General features: G+C 44.9%; 1 protein-coding gene across 5 annotated transcripts in view; it reads right to left on the bottom strand.

Annotated features, from left to right (window-relative positions):
- Positions 1 to 19979, bottom strand: part of LKAAEAR1 (LKAAEAR motif containing 1) — a 155844-nt gene that overhangs the window by 79287 nt on the left and 56578 nt on the right. For all 5 annotated transcript variants that reach the window (XM_033914305.1, XM_033914303.1, XM_033914306.1 and 2 more), the window contains one exon: positions 1391 to 1729. In XM_033914305.1, coding sequence (XP_033770196.1) covers positions 1391 to 1696 — 306 coding nt within the window. In that variant the 5' untranslated portion in view covers positions 1697 to 1729. The remainder of the gene's footprint in view (positions 1 to 1390; positions 1730 to 19979) is intronic.

Below are 19979 nucleotides of genomic sequence, written 5' to 3' on the forward strand. Positions count from 1 at the left end.
TCTGGCAGTAAGAACCACTGGCATTAGCCCCAGATATTCAATGCAAGAGCCCCAACATGGCGTGACATTGAATATCTGGGGCTAACTTTGCTGCAGGCTGAATATCAGCTGGAATGTGCATAAATCATGACTCTGTGTTCCACCCAAAATTCACCCCAACACCTAAGTCACATAAAAGTATGCATCCACTTTACACAGTGGGGGGAGGGGGAGCAATTTTATAAGACCTTCTCACTTGGTTCATCAGTACCATAGCAGACTATTGTATGCCAAGCTGCAAACTGTACTAAAACATTTCACAGGACCCCCACAGTTTCCCACATGGGAAAGGCATTCAGTATAAGGCAGTGGTCTCAAATAGAGAATGACACGGTGACAAAATTCATCACCGTTCCCGTCCCCGCGGATAACCGTGGGAAATAATCCCATGTCATTTTCTAGTGTATATTTCAACCTCGGTCCTTCTACACCAGCATTCTTCAAAGCAAAGCTTGCGGGTCAGTGGTTGTGCCCAATTATACTCTGATTCTTCCCTCTCTCCTTAAAGAATGACATGAAGATGGTTTCCCATGGTTATCTGCGGGGACGGGAACGGTGATGAATTTTGTCACCGTGTCATTCTCTAGTCTCAAACTCAAACCCTTTGCAGGGCCACATTTTGGATTTGTAGGTACTTGGAGGGCCTCTGAAAAAATAGTTCATGTGTTATTAAAGAATTGACAATTTTGCATGAGGTAAAACTCTTTATAGTTTATAAATATTTCCTTTTGGCTAAGTCTTAATAATAATATTGTCATTTATAACTAAATAGACATATGATCAAGAAACTGTTTTATTTTACTTTTGTGATTATGATAGACATACTGAGGGCCTCAAAATAGTACCTGGCGGGCCGCATGTGGCCCCCGGGCCGCGTGTTTGAGACCACTGGTATAAGGGGACCCTACACATGCTCTTCCTCAAATGCAGAATACTGTATATTATTTGATGTAGCAAATGTGAAAAAAGATGTTACACTGGTGAGAAAAGCCAGCGTTGAACATGGAAAGAAGGATGTTATACTGGTAAGAAACTAATGTAGAAATATGAAGAAGGATGTTACACTAGTGAAAAGGGTTAACATAAAAAATGTCAAGAAGGATGTTGCACTGGTGAAACAGGTTAATATAGAAAATATAAAGAAAGATGTTACTTTGGTGAGATAGGCCAACATAAAAAATATTTTAAAAAATGATGTTACACTGATGATGTTACACTGGTGAGACAGATCAATGTGAAAAATATGAAGGATGTTACAGTGGTGAGAGACTGCGTGGACCGTGCTGGTCTTTATCTGCTGTGGTTTACTATGTTACTATGTATCAAAAGTGAGATCTGCCTGGCAACTTACTCTCATACACTGAAAGCGAAGCCTCTTTACTCGGATTCGGTTCCGGGCTTCAGCCGCCTTCAGCTGCCCCACCACCTTAGCCTGTTTAATCTGCTCTATGTCTTGCTGTTGTCGCAGTTTATCTTGCTTGATGAGTCGATTCTTTGATGTAAGCATAGACTGCATGACCTCTTTATTAAGCTCCTCGTGCCCTATATGTCTTGCCCGCTGCTGGGGAGCCATCTTCCTCATCTCCCCCTGGGCCAGGTTGGTCCTATTTCTTGTAACAAACTTTTCTTTATGCATACTAGTTCCTCTTACAGACATCGTTACTTTTTCCTAGGAACTACTAATATTCATCTGTTAAAAAAAAAAAAAAAAAAAAGATAAAATTAATGAACATTACCTCAGTTATCTGGAAAAGCACTGATTAAATAGGTGTCCATTATAAATGCGCCTGTTTAACTTTCAAAATCCTATATGGTATCCTCCCTCCCTTTATCCCTCTTTCTTGGAATTCCTCAAACCCTAATACCACCAGATCCTCCCACAAATTAAAACTATCCTTCCCCTCGCTAAAAGGCATTTCCCACACAGGAAAGCTAGGGACCTCCCTTCACTTCAAAATCACTGAGCTCTGGAACAACCTTACGGAACTTGAGCTCTCTCCAAGTTTTCCGCACACATTTGAAAACCTGGCTTTTCTCAAAAAAATGTAAGTCTCCCTCCAACTTAGGAATCAAGGAAACTCTTATATCTTGGTATCCCAAGCCCTCTAAATTTTCTTCACACTTCTACCTCTAACCCTCTGTTGTAGTTCCTTCCTATTTCTCCTACTGTAAACCGCGTCGAGCTCTACGACCGTGGAGATGATGCGGTATACAAACCTAAGGATTAGATTAGATTAGTAAGGCCACTTTATGTGCTCTGCCTAGTTCTATTACTGATGCACATTAAAGGCTTTTCTGAGCTCACACACTTCCTTTGCTTTTTGGCAACCAGCAATCTCATCTGCTTATCATTCTCAAGCTATCTTGAATTCCATTATTTTTGCTTCTATCACCTCCCATAGAATGCTGATACATGCATTGATCATCTCTTCCATGAAGAAATATCTTCTGAAGTTACTTCTGAATCCAGTCATACAGAGGTTCAAATCAAGACTTCTCAGTCTAGAACTTCCTTTCTGTTTGTAAATAATTGTTTTACCAGTGTAACTTTTTTAGATTTTAACCATGCATACATATGTGCATCTATGCCATTAATTTAAATACTGAAACCAAAGAACTTGTGGAGAATCGATGTCCAAGTTGACGGCTTTATTAAGGCAAACAAATAATCCACACAAATACGTCTAGGGCCAGAACCTCTAGAAACATTAAAGGCTCCACAAGTTCTTTAGTTTCTTTGTGTTTGCTTTTTGTGGAGAGAATAGGGTCAATTTCTTTTGTTGTTTTAATTTAAACATTTTCATACATAATTGGCACATAAATGTTAGCACCCAAATTTTGGAATTTTCCCCATTTAAGATGCCTAAATTTGGGTGCCAATAGTGCACCTAGTTTATAGAATGCTAGCACTTGTAAATATACAGTAATTGTGTCAATAATTCGTAGTTATGCATTTAAACACTGGGCGTTATTTTAAAAACAGTGGGCCTAACTCACTTAGCATGCAACTGTCAAGTGAAGTGAACACATGGGTGGAGAATGGGTGTATCATGGGCATGTCGCCAAATGAAGCACACAACTTATAGAATACTATCAATTGCACACATTGCATGGCACACCTCTCATAAGTGCACCACTTATGCCAGCCATTGACCTTTTGTGAAGCACTGAATAAATTATCAAGACTATGAAAAGCTCTACCTAATTTCAACAATGAAGAAACCTCTTCCCACTTATCAGCATTAGAACCTTTGTACTTATTTAACCTCTAAACATATATTACATTTAGGCAGTGCATGTTTTCTGGCAAAAAAAAATGCCAGTACTCAAATACCAGGCTATTCTTCAGGAGTGGGATAATTACTGAAGGACCCACCCCATTATAACCAGACTTCTTGCAATCAGCCACAGAAACCATGAAAAGGCAAGATTGAAAGTGCAGAACCTGAGCTCTTTTATTAATATTTGAGGAACATGGGTCATTTTTATCAAGTAATGGAAAAGGTTCCAGTACTCAGTACCCCTGAGTACCACCTCAAAACAAGTCCTGTGTTTAGGGCTTCTAATTTTAGGTGAAGACATTCCTGTTGCAAAAAAATTAAAATTGGTATTTATGAGATAAACACTAGAAAAATATCAATTTTTAGTACTCTCAGCACTTAGAGGATAATTCTATAAAGTGCTAACAATTGGTTACGCATATAAATGATTAGAATAATGGTATGGTATTTATATACATTTGTATGCAAATGCCAAAATTTTGTCAAAGTATTATTCTGAAAATACATATTTATCTTACATAGCATATATTTTACAGGTAAGCATATACTTAGGTGAAACCCGGTTGGAGCATGGGTGGAAAGTAAAGGTGGAAAGAACTTACCTTTAGCAGGTGTCCTCTGAGGACAGTAGGCCAATTATTTTCACATGTGGGTGATGTCATCCACAGAGGACACTAAAAACTTTGTATGAATGTGCAGATGCCTTCCCAATGGACTCGCGAATGCAGGACCAGTAGTACAGTATAATAATAATAATAATAATAATAACTTTATTTTTGTATCCCGCCATACCCGGAAGAGTTCTAGGCGGTTCACATCAATTAAACAAGGTTACAAGTGGTTTACAGCAGTTGAGCGGGGTTATGAGCGGTTCAATAACAAATTGATCAAAGTTGCCAGGGGGGGGTGAGGGAAGGATGTAGAGGGGAGAGTGGATGTTAGATAGAAGGGGCGTTGGGATCCTGGTCTTGGAAGAGGCGGGTTTTGAGTAGTTTTCTAAAGCCGAGGTAGTTGGGGGCCTTGAGGGCCATTTAGGATAACCATGGGTTTAGCTTAGTGGCTTGGAAGGCGAGGGTTTTGTCGAGGAATCTTTTAGAGTGGCAAAGTTTAAGGGAGGGGTAGGCGAATAGTTGGATTCTGTGGGAGTCCTTGATGCTGTGATTTAGGGCGAAGTGAGGGATGATGTAGCTTGGGGATAAACCAAATACTGTTTTATAGCAGAAGCAGGCGAATTTGAATAGGACTCTGGATTCTAATGGCAGCCAATGGAGTTTGTGGTAGAAAGGGGTGATGTGTTCCCATTTTTTCAGGCCGAATATGAGGCGGACAGCAGTGTTCTGGATCATTTTGAGTCTCCTGATGGTTTTTTTGTGGAGCTTAAGTAAATGATATTGCAGTAGTCCAATATGCTGAGGATGGAGGATTGTACTAGCAGGCGGAATGAAGTTTCGTCAAAGTATTTTTTTATGGTGCGGAGTTTCCAAAGCACCGAGATACTTTTTCTGACGGTATTGTCCGTGTGTTTGTCGAGGGATAGATGTTTGTCTAGTGTGACGCCGAGTATTTTTAGGTTGTGTTCAAGGGGGAAAACGGATCCTTTTACTTGAATTGTGGTGTCTTTGATTTTATCTTTGGGGGTTGCTAGGAAGAATTTTGTTTTATCCGGGTTTAGTTTTAGTCTGTATGATAACATCCAGTGTTCTATCTGATTGAGTATGCTTGAAAGGAAGGTAAGGAGCTCTGATGTAAAACTGGTTAGCGGGATGATTATAGTGATGTCATCTGCGTAGATAAAAAATTTGAGCTTGAGGTTTTGCAGAAGGTTTCCTAGGGAGGCGAGGTAGACGTTGAACAGGGTGGGAGATAGGGGGGAGCCCTGTGGCACGCCACAGGAGTTCTCCCAGCTATATGAGAAGGCGTCGTTTTTGAATACCCTGTATGATCTGTTCCGTAAGAACCCGTGGAACCAGTTAAGGACCTGGCCCGAGATGCCTATGTAGGAGAGGCAGTCAAGGAGAATGTTGTGGTCGACCAGATCGAATGCGCTGCTCAGGTCGAGTTGTACAATCAAGGCGCTGGAGCCTTGGCTGAAGAGTTTGTGAAGGTGGTCTAGGAGAGAGGCTATAATGGTTTCGGTGCTGTGGTTGGAGCGAAAGCCTGATTGATTGTCATTTAGGATATTGAATTTATCAAGGTATGTGGTAAGTTCGGCATTAACCAGCCCTTCTGCTATTTTGGTGAATAGTGGGATGCTTGCGATCGGTCTGTAGTTGGACGGGATATTGGGTGGTTATTTTGTGTTTTTTATGATTGGGGTGATCGAGATGTGGCCTTGTTCTGCTGGGAAGCTTCCGGTAGATAGTAGGAGGTTGACCCATGCCAGCATATTTGCTTTGAAGTGGATTGGAGCCGTTTTCATAATGTTAGGGGGGCAGGTGTCTAGTCTACAGAAGGAGTTGGTATATTTGTTATAAAATTTGTTGAAGGATTGCCAATCGATAGTAGTGAATTGATCCCAGTTTAGGTCTGCTCTGAACCCCGGGTCTGGTTTGGGACTGTTGTTGTCTTGGAGGGTTGGAAAGTTAATAGCTAGTTAAAGAAATACAACTTAAGGGGAGGTGAGATGGTATGTGAGAATAATTTGCCTGCTGTCCAAAGAGAACATCTGCTACAGGTATTGCTTTCTCCGAGGACAAGACAGCCTTATTATCTTACATGTGGGAATCCCTAGCTATCAGGCTCACTGAAAACAAGAATTTTAGGATAATAGGAGTCGAGTTAAAATGTTCAGTCAACCTGAAAACATATATACACTATTGTGGAGTTATGGTATCCTGCCCTGACCTGAAAAAGAGAGTTTTGGTCTCCAAATGTTAGAGAAAAATATATTAAAATCAGTCCAATAGAAAGACCATCTTATTTCCATCTTTTATTTATAAATGTTTATTATCACAGCTACAATACTACTTTATCCTAAAGAAAAAATAATTTTTTTAACCTTTATCTTCTCTGGTTTCTGCTTTCCTTATCTTCATTCTCTTCCTTCCATTCAGTGTCTGTCTGCCCTCTCTCTCCCTTCCATATGGCATCTGCCCTCTTTTTCTGCCCTCTCCCCCTTCCAAAAGGCATCTGACCTCTTTCTATGCCCCTTCCATAAACTGTCTACTCCTGTCCCCTTTTCATCCATCTTGTGCCCTCTCTCCATTTTACATGATTCATTCCAGCTTCACCCCTCTCCATTTTATCTCTGTTTCCCTCCCCCTCCTCCCATGCTCTGACATGTCTCTTCTCTCCTCTCTTTTCCTTTCCTTCTTTCCTTCCTTCCCACCCCATCCCATCCTCTGGCATCTCTTCCATCTCTCCCTCCCTTCTTTTCCCCTCCCAATGGTTTGGCATCTCTTTCCTCTTCCTGTTATCTTTGTAGTTCATTATCGCCTAGTATATCCTGACAGGGTTCACTCTCAGAAAGGTTTTTCTTAGGATAGGCAACCAAATCAGTAGGGAATACAATCTGGGCTTCTGGGGAGTTGTTTTCCTAACCCCAGCAGTGCATTTCTTCTGACTTTTAAAGGGGACCAAGGCAGGCACAGATCCTGTCTGGTCACACCCTGAAGTCACCAGCCCAAACTGCTGTGAGCCGGTACTATCCAGAGGAGCGGCAGCTGAAGGGGATGATGCTGCGGAGACCACCGAAGAAGGACTTCTGTAAAGGGCACATGTGTGCTCTGGGCCAGGGGATCGCCTCCAAGGAGGCGGTCATGGACCTCATCACCTTGCAGACAAAGCCAGGTCATGGGAGCCGGACAGTCCAGGAGATCTCTGATCTGCTGTTGTAGTTCAGGACCACACACCTCGGGAAGAAACACACGACCCTGCTGGGTGTCAAAGAGAAGACCCAGAGACTCCAAGGACTGGGACAGCATTAACCATAAGTTAACAATTCAACCTAAAGCCTGTAGCAGAGATTATCACCGTCTTCACCACATTTTCGCAAGGAGCCTGGATCAATGAAACATATAAGAAAAGGAGAACCAAGACACCATGCTGGCAGAGAAAAGTCGCCTCCATGAGATCCAAGGACGCTAGAACTCCCTAGGAGACAACTACAGTGACTGAACTCACGGCTTCCAATCAGAAATAAGGAATGCGCAGGAAGCGAGTGACTGACATGAAATCCAGAACAGGCCTCCAGTCCTCGGATTATACTTTGGCATGATGATGTATAAAGAGTATCTGGCATCCCAAGGACAGAGCTAAAGAGGCCGGCACGCAGACTCCGCATAAGCAATAAGAACTTGAATGAGATCAGAAAGGGCATCCGCCACATAATCCACACCTTCCAGCATTAGCTGGGGACAGACATTCACTTCCAAATTTGCAATTTCACGTGATAGGCACACGCCACAAAGGAGGCTGCCGCCACCTTGAAGCCTGAAGAAGTCACTTCAAAAATGTAAAAATAAATATATATTCACTGTGTGATCCTGGGAGCCCTTAAACGCCACTCCTCCAGCACCAGGGAGGTCTGTGCGCCAGGTATCCTGAGCCACAGTGGAATCCACCTTAGGGTGCAGAAAACTATTGAAAAGCAGGAGCCAGCGGAGAAAGCTTAAAACATAGCTTGAGAGAGCTGGAAAGAGCAGCCTAGGCATCCTATTGTCCTGTAAGCAGCCCAAGATGTTGTGGATGAGATGGAAAAACACAGTTACTTACCGTAACAGGTGTTATCCAGGGACAGCATGCAGATATTCTCACTGATGGTTGATGTCACCAACGGAGACCCGGTACGGACCACTTTAAGAACTTGCGCAAGTGCCTTCCCGCCCGATTTAGGCACGCGATCCCTCAGTTAAGGTAAGCCAGCTAAGAAGCCAACCTGGGGAGGTGGGAGGATTGTGAGAATATCTGCCTGCTGTCCCTGGATAACACCTCTTACAGTAAGTAACTGTGCTTTATCCCAGACAAGCAAGCAGCATATTCTCACCGATGGATGACCTCCAAGCTAACAGAATGGGATGGTGGGAGAGTTGGCCTTTAGGAGAATACATTTTGTAATACAGATTGGCCGAAGTGCCCATCCCATCTGGAGAATGACTCCAGACAGTAGTGAGAAGTGAAGGTATGAACTGAGGACCATGTGGCAGCTTTACAGATTTCCTCAATGTGAGTAGATCTGAGGAAAGCAACAGAAGCTGCCATAGCTCAAACTTAATGGGCTGTGACACGACTCTCCAGTGCCAGTCTGGTCTGAGCATAGCAGAACGAGATGCAGGCAGCAAGCCAGTTGGAAATTGTTCTCTTGGAAACAGGATGCCCCAACTTATTTAGATCAAAAGAGATGAAGAGTTGGGGAGAGGTTCTGTGTGGCTTTGTACGATCCAGGTAGTAAGCCAAAGCTCGTTTACAGTCCAAAGTATGTAAGGCCTGTTCTCCAGGAAGAGAATGAGGTTTAGGAAAAAATACTGGTAGAACAATCGACTTATTGAGGTGAAAGTCAGAGACAACTTTTGGAAGAAACTTTGAATGAGTAAGGAGAACCACCTTATCATGATGAAAAACTGTGAAAGGTGGATCCGCTACCAGTGCTGGCAGAGGTGAGAGCAATAAGAAAGACTACTTTCCAGATAAAAAATTTGAGATGAGCTGTAGCCATTGGTTCAAATGGTGGTTTCATCAAACCACAGGTGGAGGCTTAAGAGGAGGTTTCACATTGAAAAGCCCCTTCATGAATCTGGAGACTAAAGGATGAGCCGTGAGCGGTTTGCCTTGGACTGGTTCATGATAAGCAGTAATAGCACTGAGATGGACTTGAATGGATGTAGATTTAAGTCCAGAGTCAGACAAAGAAAGAAGATATTCCAACACCAACTCCACTGCTAAGGAAGTTGGATGATGATTATGAAGAAAACACCATGACTAAAACCTCGTCCACTTCTGTTGATAACAGTGCTGAGTGGATGGTTTCCTAGAGGAATCAATAATTTGACGAACAGGCTGAGAGCATAGCGTTTGAGTAGAGCTCAGCCCGAGAGAAACCAAGCTGTCAAGTGTAGAGACTGCAGGTTAGGATGTTGAAGGGATTGATGATTTCAGCTGAGTAAGCAGAATAGGAAACACTGGAAGAAGTATGGGTTCCCTGGAACTGAGTTGAAGAAGAAGGGAGAACCAATGTTGCCTGGGCCACCGTGGAGCAATGAGAATCATGGTGGCTGCTTCTCTCTTGAGCTTGAACAGAGTTCTCAACATGAGAGGAAGTGGAGGGAAGGAATATAGAAACCGACCTGTCCAATCCAGAAGAAAAGCATCCGCCGCCAGATGGAGAGGAGAGTAAAGTCTGGAGCAAAATTGGGGCAACTGGTGATTGTGAGGGGCTGCAAAGGGTCTAGCAGCAAACCGACGCTGGTAGGTAGACTATGGCCTGTAAGGTCGAGCAGGTGGAGGTTTTTTCTTGTTTTTAACCAAAGTATCCCACCTGGTTTCATGAGCTGACAACTTTTGGGTATCTAAAGACTCTCCAAAAAGTTCATCGCCCAAACAAAGAGCATTGGCCAGACAATCTTGATGTTTAACATCCAGCTCAGATACTCGAAGCCAAGCCAAGGGTCGCATAGCTACAGACATGGCAGTAGCACGGGATGTAAGCTCAAAGGTAACATAAATAGAGCGAACCAAAAACTTCCTCAATTGCAACAAACTAGAAACATACTGCTGCAAAAGAGGAACTTTGTGCTCAGGCACGTATTTTTGGAGGGCAGCCACTTGTTGGACTAAATGTTTAAGATAAAAAGAAAAATGGAAAGCATAATTTCCAGACCTATTGGCAAGCATGGAATTCTGGAATAAATGCTTACCAAAGCGGTCCATTGTTTTGCCCTCCCTGCCAGGAGGGACAGAAGGGTAAACACTGGCACCAGCAGATTTTTTAAGCGTAGACTCCACCAGAAGTGACTCATGGGGGAGTTGAGGCTTATTAAAACCAGGAAGAGCTACCACTCTTCCAGTTTGTAGAGGGAATCCAGTTTGCGAGGAGCCCCAAGAGTAGTTTAAGGAGTTTCCAGATTTTTATAATAAGTCTCCCTGAGAATATCATGAAGAGGGAGCTTAAGAAACTCCTTAGGAGGTTGCTCAAAATCTAATGCATCCAAAAATGTCTTAGATTTTTTAGAATCAGCCTCCAGAGGAATGGAAAGTGCCTCTGACATTTCCCTCAAAATTTTTGAGAAAGAGGTCTGTTCAGGCTTCGAAACAGGTTCTCGAGAAGACATATCACCATCAGAAGAAGCCTCATCATCTGTCAGGATAGGTTCCTCCGAATCCTCTCAGAGACCCGAATCCTTTGTCAGCGGAGGTCGAGAGGTGGGTGTTGAGGGCTCGACATGCTTGAGTTTCTTCAGTGATTTGCTCGACATTGTCTCGGTAGATGTATAGGAGGAATGATGTCGAGCTGAATCCGACATCGCACCGGAAGGTAAGCCTGCTGGCATCGAAGAAATTTTCCGATTTGGTGCTGGGGCAGTGGAGACTGGCTCAACAAATGTCAATGCTGGGACGGATGGCTCAGACCTAGCCAATGTCGCCAGGGTCGATGCTGAAACCATATGCTCAGAGCGAACCGGCACCGGAAGAGCCGGTGTCGCCAGCACTGGAAGCAAAAGTTGTAATTGCTCTCATAACTGGACTTTCAATACTGCAGCAATTGTGTCCTCAAGAGATGGCACCGGTTCCGCTTGCCTTTTCGCCGGTACCTTCGGTGCCGCTCTACGCTCCGGAGATGAGGAGGCCGATGATGAGGCACTCACCTCGATCGAAGCCGAGCGTTTTTTGGGGTGCTTCGAAGTCGGCAGGACTTGGCTCACTGCAGTAGTGACCTGAGGGCCTGAAAGGGTAGGGGAAGGCTTCTTAGCCGGCTTACTTATGGACTGCGACACCGAGGGAGAATCCTGCGATGTCGAATGATGCGATATCGACTTCGGCGTAGATTCCGATGCCGGGACCGATGCCGAATCACCTTCCATAGCGGACCCGAACAGCAAACGTTGTTGATTCTGATGGTTTCTGAGGGTCCTCTTCTGAAGGGAAGAACAATGGGTGCAAGAATCAGCCCTGTGGTCTGGCCCTAGATACTGGAGACACCAGTGATGCGGGTCTGTGATAGAAATAGGGCGAGCACACCATTTGCACTTCTTAAAAACCCGTTGGCGGACGGGACATGGAGGGGAAAATGGCCTCAGCAAAATCGAAGGTCGTGGCTGGAGGCGTGGAACAGGCCCTGCCAAGCTGAAAACGCGAAAGCGAAAAAGTGTAAATTTTTTTTTTCTCAGAAATAAAAGATAAAAGAAAAAGGAAACAAAATATGAAGAAAAAATTCAAAAAGAAAGCCGCATGAGCGGGAAGGCAGCGAAAAATTCAACAAGACTGTTGAAAGCGACTTCTTAGCTCTACGGAAACTAAGAAACTGAGGGACCGTGCGCCTACGTCGGGCAGGAAGGCACTTGTGCATGCGTGGTGCGGGCAGCCGAGAACTTTCCAAGTTCTTAAAGTGGTCCGTACCGGGGCTCCGTTGGTGACATCACCCATCAGTGAGAATATGCTGCCTGCTTGTCCTGGGATAAAAGGAGATTCCAATTTCTTTTTGCTCTTTCAAAACCCCAGCAGGAAAAGGGCGGGCAAAGTCATGCATAAAAAGCCTGCTGACAGAGGGGTTCTCAGCCAAAATTGAACTCTCAGGGCGACTATGTGGACTAGTTCCAGCAAGGTTATTAGTCAGATTTAAAATAAAAGCAGGGTCTGGAGATAAAAGCGGTATAATATCCACAAGTCACAATGTAATCGAGCTCAGCCATAGCCGGACGAGAGGACTCCTGAAAAGGGGCCTCTGCCACTGAAGCAATTGGGTTAGAAGAAAGCGATGCTCCCGCTGGCTGCATCCAACAAGTTGGTTCTGAGGAATACATTTTCCAGAGGAGCTGAAAAAGGATCCGGTGAAAATTCACACCATGAGCACTGCAGGGCCCTGCCGAGGCACTTGGACCACACCAAAAGAGCCCCAGACTTGGAACGCAGGCATTTGGCACCAAACCTCTTGGTGAGAAATTTCCTGAAATTTGTGGACCCAGGTCGACTCCCCAGTCCTGGAGGACCTGAAGGAGGCAAAGCTCGAAGCTCTCAACCCCTCCCCCAGTGCGCTGCAGCACGTGAAATACGGTCGCAGATCTGGTGCCAATCCAGCACATAGCAAGCACAAATTCAACAGATTAGGGGCTGGGGAGTCCATCCCAAATGATTTTTAATCAAATCAAGGGGTTTTGAGGTAGAAATAAAACTTTGAAAAAAAGATTGATTAAAATCCAAGATGGTCACTGCCAGTGAATTCATGCTATAAACAGCAAAAATAAACAAAATTTGAAAATATAAAATAGCGATTTGGGGTCTGGGGAGGTGGGGGACCTTAACCCTACCCTTAGAAACTGAAAAATGAATTTTAACCTGTTTTACAAATTACCCCCAAAGTTCTCATAGGAAATAATGGAGGTTTACTCAGGCACTGTCAGCTTTTTCACACAGCAGCTGAATGGAGAAAAAGAATATGCATTGAAAGCAGTGCATGCACATAGATCTCATGCATATTCATTGGGGAAATCCTGAAAATCTGACTGGATTGCGGCCCTCAAGGAGGGACTTTGAGATCCCTGCTCTAGATGCAGTCCAGCCTGAGCATAGCAGAATGAGATGGGAGCAGCCAACCAGTTGGAGATGGTTCTTTTAGACACTGGATGTCCCAACTTGTTTCGATCGAAGGAGACAAAAAGTTGAGAAGATCTATGTGGCTTAGTTGTTTGTAAGTAGAAAGCCAAAGCACGCTTGCAGTCTAGAGCAGTGTTTTTCAACCTTTTTTGGGCAAAGGCACACTTGTTTCATGAAAAAAATCACGAGGCACACCACCATTAGAAAATGTTAAAAAATTTAACTCTGTGCCTATATTGACTATATATAAAGTAATTCTCTTGAATAGGAATCAAATAAACACAAAGAAAGTATTTTATAATGCTGCCACCGCCACTGGGGAATAGGCTGCCACTGCCGCCATCGGGAACAGGCCGGCACCGAGTTCTCCCTGCTTCTCTTCCCCGCGGGGCCGACCAACTCTCGCCACCCGTCGTCAATTCTAACGTCGGAGAGGACGTTCTAGGCCAGCCAGGCAGCGATTGGCTGGCCCAGAACGTCCTCTCCGACGTCAGAATTGACGCGAGTGGCGAGAGTTGGCCGGCCCCACAGGGTAAAGCAGGGAGAACTTGGCGCCGGCCTGTTCCCGATGGCGGCGGTGGCACTCAAGTGGCTAAAGAGCTGCAGTTTGCCGGCCTAGGGACAACACTGGAGGGTGGCCAGCTGTGCACCCCCTTGGGACGTAAACCCGGGGTGGGGCAGACCGCCCCCTCCCCACCCTGGTATGCCACTATCTGTACCTCACTCCCTCCCTATGACCAAAAATTATCCTTTCTTCTATTCCCCGTGTACACAACCATCTCTTTCCCTCCCTTCCTCTCTCCAAAGTCCATGCCTTCTGTGTCCAAACACTCATTCCCTCCCCCACCTCAGCATCTCTTTCCCTCCCTTCCTCTCTCCCAAGTCCATTTCTTCTGTGTCCAAAATGCATTCCCTCCCCCACCTCAGCATCTCTTTCCCTCCCTTCCTCTCTCCCAAGTCCATTTCTTCTGTGTCCAAAACGCATTCCCTCCCCCACCTCAGCATCTCTTTCCCTCCCTTCCTCTCTCCCAAGTCCATTTCTTCTGTGTCCAAAAACGCATTCCCTCCCCCACCTCAGCATCTCTTTCCCTCCCTTCCTCTCTCCCAAGTCCATGCCTTCTGTGTCCAAAAACCCATTCCCTCCCCCACCTCAGCATCTCTTTCCCTCCCTTCCTCTCTCCCAAGTTCATGCCTTGTGTCCAAAACGCACTCCCTCCCCCCTTTTGTGTTCCGTGTTTGCCTCCCAGCCCATCTTTGCAACTTTCTCAGCAAAACGAAGCTCAAGCCGCGAGGCTTGTCTTCTGCTTCCTGCCTGCCCTGCCACGCACAAATAGCCGAACGGAAGTATTCTCCGACGTCAGCGCTGACGTCGGAGGGCAGGCTTTGCTTAAGCCCGCCCTCCGACGTCAGCGCTGACATCGGGGAACGCTTGCGATCGGCTATATGTTAGCTGCAGGGCAGGCAGGAACAGAAGACGAGCCTCGCGGCTCGAGATGTATTGAACTCCGCGGGTCCCTCGTCCAGCTCTCTCCTGTCCACGTGGGGCGGACCGCCCCTCTCCCTAGACTGGTGGTACTGCCCTGATGGCGGCCCTGACCGTACGGCACACCAGGCAACATCTCGCGGCACACTAGTGTGCCGCGGAACAGCGGTTGAAAAACACTGGTCTAGAGTATGAAGAACTGTTTCTCCTGGGTGAGAATGAGACTTTGGAAAAAACACTGGAAGTACAATGATTGATTTAGATTAAATTCTTAAACAACTTTTAGTAAGAATTTAGGATGAGTACGGAGGACCACCTTGTCATGATGGAATACTGTGAAAGGAGGGTTTGTTACTAAAGCTTATAGCTCACTGACTCTGCGGGCAGATGTGAGAGCAATGAGAAAAAAATACTTTCCAAGTGAGATATCTGAGATGAGCTTAAGACATTGGTTCAAATGGAGGTTTCATCAATCTAGCAAGAACCACATTAAGATCCCAAACCACTGGAGGCGGTTTGAGAGGTGGTTTGACACTGAAAAGTCCTTTCATAAATCAGGAAACCACAAGATGAGCAGAGATGGGTTTCCCCTCTAGTGGCTGATGACAAGCAGCAATTGCAATGGACTCCAATGGATGCTTATTTGAGGCTTGATTGAGATAAATGAAACAGGTAATCCAGAACTGAAGACAAGGAGTTATACTGAGGTTCCTTGTGATGAAGAGCGCACCAAGTAGAAAACCTAGTCTATTTCTGGTTGTAACATTGTCTGGTGGAAAGTTTTCTGGAAGCCTCTAAAATGTCTGCTACAGATTGAGAAAACTGTAGGTTGGCAGTTACGTTGAAAGGTACCAAGCTGTCAGGTGCAGAGACTGCAGGTTGAGATGAAGCAGAGAGCTCTGACTCTATGTAAGCAGAGACGGAAAAACTGGTAGAAGTAGTGGCTCCCTGTTGCTGAGCTGAAGTAGAAGGGAGAACTACAGTTGCCTGGGCCACCGAGGAGCTATTAGAATCATGGTGGCATATTCATGTTTCAGTTTGACGAGAGTCTTGAGAATTAGAGGGAATGGAGGAAACGCATACAGAAATTTGTTCGTCCATTCCAAAAGAAAGGCATCTGCCTCCAGGCGGTGAGGAGAGTATATCCTGGAACAAAACTGAAGCAGCTTGTTATTGTGGGGAGACGCATAGAGAACTATTTGAGGAGGTCCCCACTGAGAAAAAATGTGATGGAGAGGTAACCAAATGAGGGTCCATTTGTGAGGCTGTAGAAGACGACTCAATTTGTCCGCCAGAAAGTTTTTCTCTCCTTGAATATAGACGGCTTTCAGAAAGATGTTGTGAAAAATTGCCCAATTCCAAACCTTCTGAGCGTCCGTGCAAAGGGGAAGGGTTCCTGTTCCTCCCTGCTTGTTGACAACTAGCCTCATACATAGAGCAACACTCCTGCCTTCATACATCCCAATACGGTTTCTGAGAAAAAGCACAGCACCGAGCTCCTCATCATAACTCTAATCACTAAAATAAAACAGTTGCTAAACTCGGGTCATCAGGCAATACTACTCCAATTTGACATCTCCGCAGCCTTCAACTCAGTGGACCACCAACTACTCCTAACCAAACTCTCAGAAATCGGAATAACAGGGACTGTACTGAAATGGTTCGCCGACTTCGTACAAAATCGCGAATACATGGGTAAAAAGCAAGAAGTATACTTCAACCCTTGGAAGGCATTCTGTGGAATACCACAAGGCTCCCCATTATCCCCAAACCTATTCAATCTATTCATGAGTATGATGGGTCACATCAAAATGGAAGATGAAACTGTACTATCCTATGCCGACGACATCCTCCTCCTCCTCATCCCCATAACCTATAACCATCCTAATATAGACAAAAAAAATCTCAAACAATATAGATAAAATCCAAACCTGGGCAACAGACAAATTGAAACTGAACACCACCAAGACCAAAGCCATTGGTTTCCGCACCGCACATCAGAACATCATAAACCAAAAGTTTGGAAGGAAAGAGGAGGTTCTGCTGTTGGGAGATTTCAACCTGCCGGATGCGGACTGGAATGTTCCGTCTGCGGAATCGGAAAGAAGTAGGGAGATTGTGGATGCCTTTCAAGAGGCTCTGCTCAGACAAATGGTGACGGAACCCACAAGGGAAAAAGCGATATTGGATCTGGTCCTCACAAATGGAGAGAGTATCTCTAATGTTCGAGTGGGTGCTCACCTGGGTAGTAGCGATCATCAAACGGTTTGGTTTGATATAACGGCTAAAGTGGAGAGCGGCCGCACGATACTTAAAGTCCTAGATTTCAAACGTACGGACTTTAATGCAATGGGAAAGTACCTGAAGAAAGAGCTGTTAGGATGGGAGGACATAAGAGAAGTGGAAAGACAGTGGTCTAAGCTGAAAGGAGCGATAAAAATGGCTACGGACCTTTATGTGAAGAAAATCAATAAAAACAAAAGAAAAAGGAAGCCGATATGGTTCTCCAACCTAGTGGCTGAGAAAATAAAGGCGAAAGAGTTGGCGTTCATGAAATATAAAAAAACCCAAGAAGAGGAGAGCAGAAAGGACTACAGGGTGAAACTGAAAGAAGCCAAGAGAGAGATACGTTTGGCGAAGGCACAGGCGGAAGAACAAATGGCTAAAAATGTAAAAAAGGGAGATAAAAATTTTTTCAGATATATTAGTGAAAGGAGGAAGATAAAAAATGGAATTGCTAGGCTAAAAGATGCTGGGAACAAATATGTGGAGAGTGATGAGGAGAAAGCAAATGTGCTAAACAAATACTTCTGTTCTGTGTTCACAGAAGAAAATCCTGGAGAAGGACCGAGATTGTCCGGCAAAGTTACACGAGAAAATGGAGTAGATTCTGCGCCGTTCACGGAGGAGGGTGTTTATGAGCAACTTGAAAAACTGAAGGTGGACAAAGCGATGGGACCAGACGGGATCCATCCCAGGATACTAAGGGAACTCAGAGAGGTTCTGGCGAGTCCTATTAAAGACTTGTTCAACAAATCTCTGGAGACGGGAGTGATTCCTGGGGATTGGAGGAGAGCGGATGTGGTCCCTATTCATAAAAGTGGTCACAGGGATGAAGCAGGAAACTACAGGCCGGTGAGCCTCACTTCAGTTGTTGGAAAAATAATGGAAGTGTTGCTGAAAGAAAGGATAGTGTATTTCCTTGAATCTAATGGGTTACAGGATCCGAGGCAACATGGCTTTACAAAAGGTAAATCGTGCCAAACGAACCTGATTGAATTTTTTGATTGGGTGACCAGAGAGCTGGATCGAGGACATATGCTAGATGTAATTTATTTGGATTTCAGCAAAGCCTTTGATACAGTTCCTCATAGGAGGCTGTTGAACAAACTTGAAGGGCTAAAGTTAGGACCCAAAGTGGTGAACTGGGTCAGAAACTGGCTGTCGGACAGATGCCAGAGGGTGGTGGTTAATGGAAGTCGCTCGAAGGAAGGAAAGGTGACTAGTGGAGTCCCTCAGGGTTCGGTGCTGGGGCCAATCCTGTTCAATATGTATGTAAGTGACATTGCTGAAGGGTTAGAAGGAAAAGTGTGCCTTTTTGCAGATGATACCAAGATTTGTAACAGAGTAGACACCGAAGAGGGAGTGGAAAATATGAAAAAGGATCTGCAAAAGTTAGAGGAATGGTCTAATGCCTGGCAACTAAAATTCAATGCAAAGAAATGCAGAGTAATGCATTTGGGGATTAATAATAGGAAGGAACCGTATATGCTGGGAGGAGAGAAGCTGATATGCACGGACGGGGAGAGGGATCTCGGGGTGATAGTGTCCGAAGATCTAAAGGCGAAAAAACAGTGTGACAAGGCAGTGGCTGCTGCCAGAAGGATTCTGGGCTGTATAAAGAGAGGCGTAGTCAGTAGAAGAAAGAAGGTGTTGATGCCCCTGTACAGGTCATTGGTGAGGCCCCACTTGGAGTATTGTGTTCAGTTTTGGAGACCGTATCTGGCGAAAGACGTAAGAAGACTTGAGGCGGTCCAGAGGAGGGCGACGAAAATGATAGGAGGCTTGCACCAGAAGACATATGAGGAGAGACTGGAAGCCCTGAATATGTATACCCTACAGGAAAGGAGAGACAGGGGAGATATGATTCAGACGTTCAAATACTTAAAGGGTATTAACGTAGAACAAAATCTTTTCCAGAGAAAGGAAAATGGTAAAACCAGAGGACATAATTTGAGGTTGAGGGGTGGTAGATTCAGGGGCAATGTTAGGAAATTCTACTTTACGGAGAGGGTGGTGGATGCCTGGAATGCGCTCCCGGGAGAGGTGGTGGAGAGTAAAACTGTGACTGAGTTCAAAGAAGCGTGGGATGAACACAGAAGATTTAGAATCAGAAAATAATATTAAAGATTGAACTAGGCCAGTTACTGGGCAGACTTGTACGGTCTGTGTCTGTGTATGGCCGTTTGGAGGAGGATGGGCAGGGGAGGGCTTCAATGGCTGGGAGGGTTTCAATGGCTGGGAGGGTGTAGATGGGCTGGAGTAAGTCTTAACAGAGATTTCGGCAGTTGGAACCCAAGCACAGTACCGGGTAAAGCTTTGGATTCTCGCCCAGAAATAGCTAAGAAGAAAAAAAAAAAAAAAAAAAAAAATTTTTAAATTGAATCAGGTTGGGCAGACTGGATGGACCATTCGGGTCTTTATCTGCCGTCATCTATTATGTTACTATGTTACTATATCTAACCTCACTGTTTCATCAGGTATCACTCTCACAATGGAAAAATCCATCAAGGTACTCGGCTGCATCTTAGACGACCCTCTCACAATGGAACCACAAATCTCTAACCTTTGGAAAAAGACCATCTACACAATGCGTCAACTGCGATTCACAAGACCATATTTCCATCCACATCACTTTGTCCTGATTGGAAGTGGAAGGCTTCGGCTTTGGCCTAACTATAGAGGCAAACGATTTCTCATGCTCAGACAAGTGCTTTGTGGCTGCCTCAGTGGAGTCATCAAACAGATCATTTCCCTGACATGGGATGTTGGCCAGTCGATCTTGCAGGTTTGGATCCATGTTCACAGTGCGTAACCAGGCTGGATGACGCATGGCCACCAAGAACGCAATGACCCTGGAGGACATTTCAAAAGCATTGTATGGAGCCTGAACCATATGCGTGCGAAGTTGACCTAGAGTAGAATGCATATGCTGGAACTCTGGTAGCTGATGTTTTGGGAGATATTTGAAAAAAGTAGGCATAGTGTTGACCCAATACTTGAGATAGGATGTGAAAACAAAATTATAGTTTAAAATCTGATTTGTCATCATAGAATTTTGATACAGACAACGGCCACACTAGTCCATGGTCCTTCCCTCTCGGCCAGGAAGGACTATAGCATAAACTTTGGCAGGATTGGAACATTTTAAA

The sequence above is a fragment of the Geotrypetes seraphini genome, chromosome 11 (assembly GCF_902459505.1).
Source record: "Geotrypetes seraphini chromosome 11, aGeoSer1.1, whole genome shotgun sequence".
Taxonomy (NCBI): Eukaryota; Metazoa; Chordata; class Amphibia; order Gymnophiona; family Dermophiidae; genus Geotrypetes; species Geotrypetes seraphini.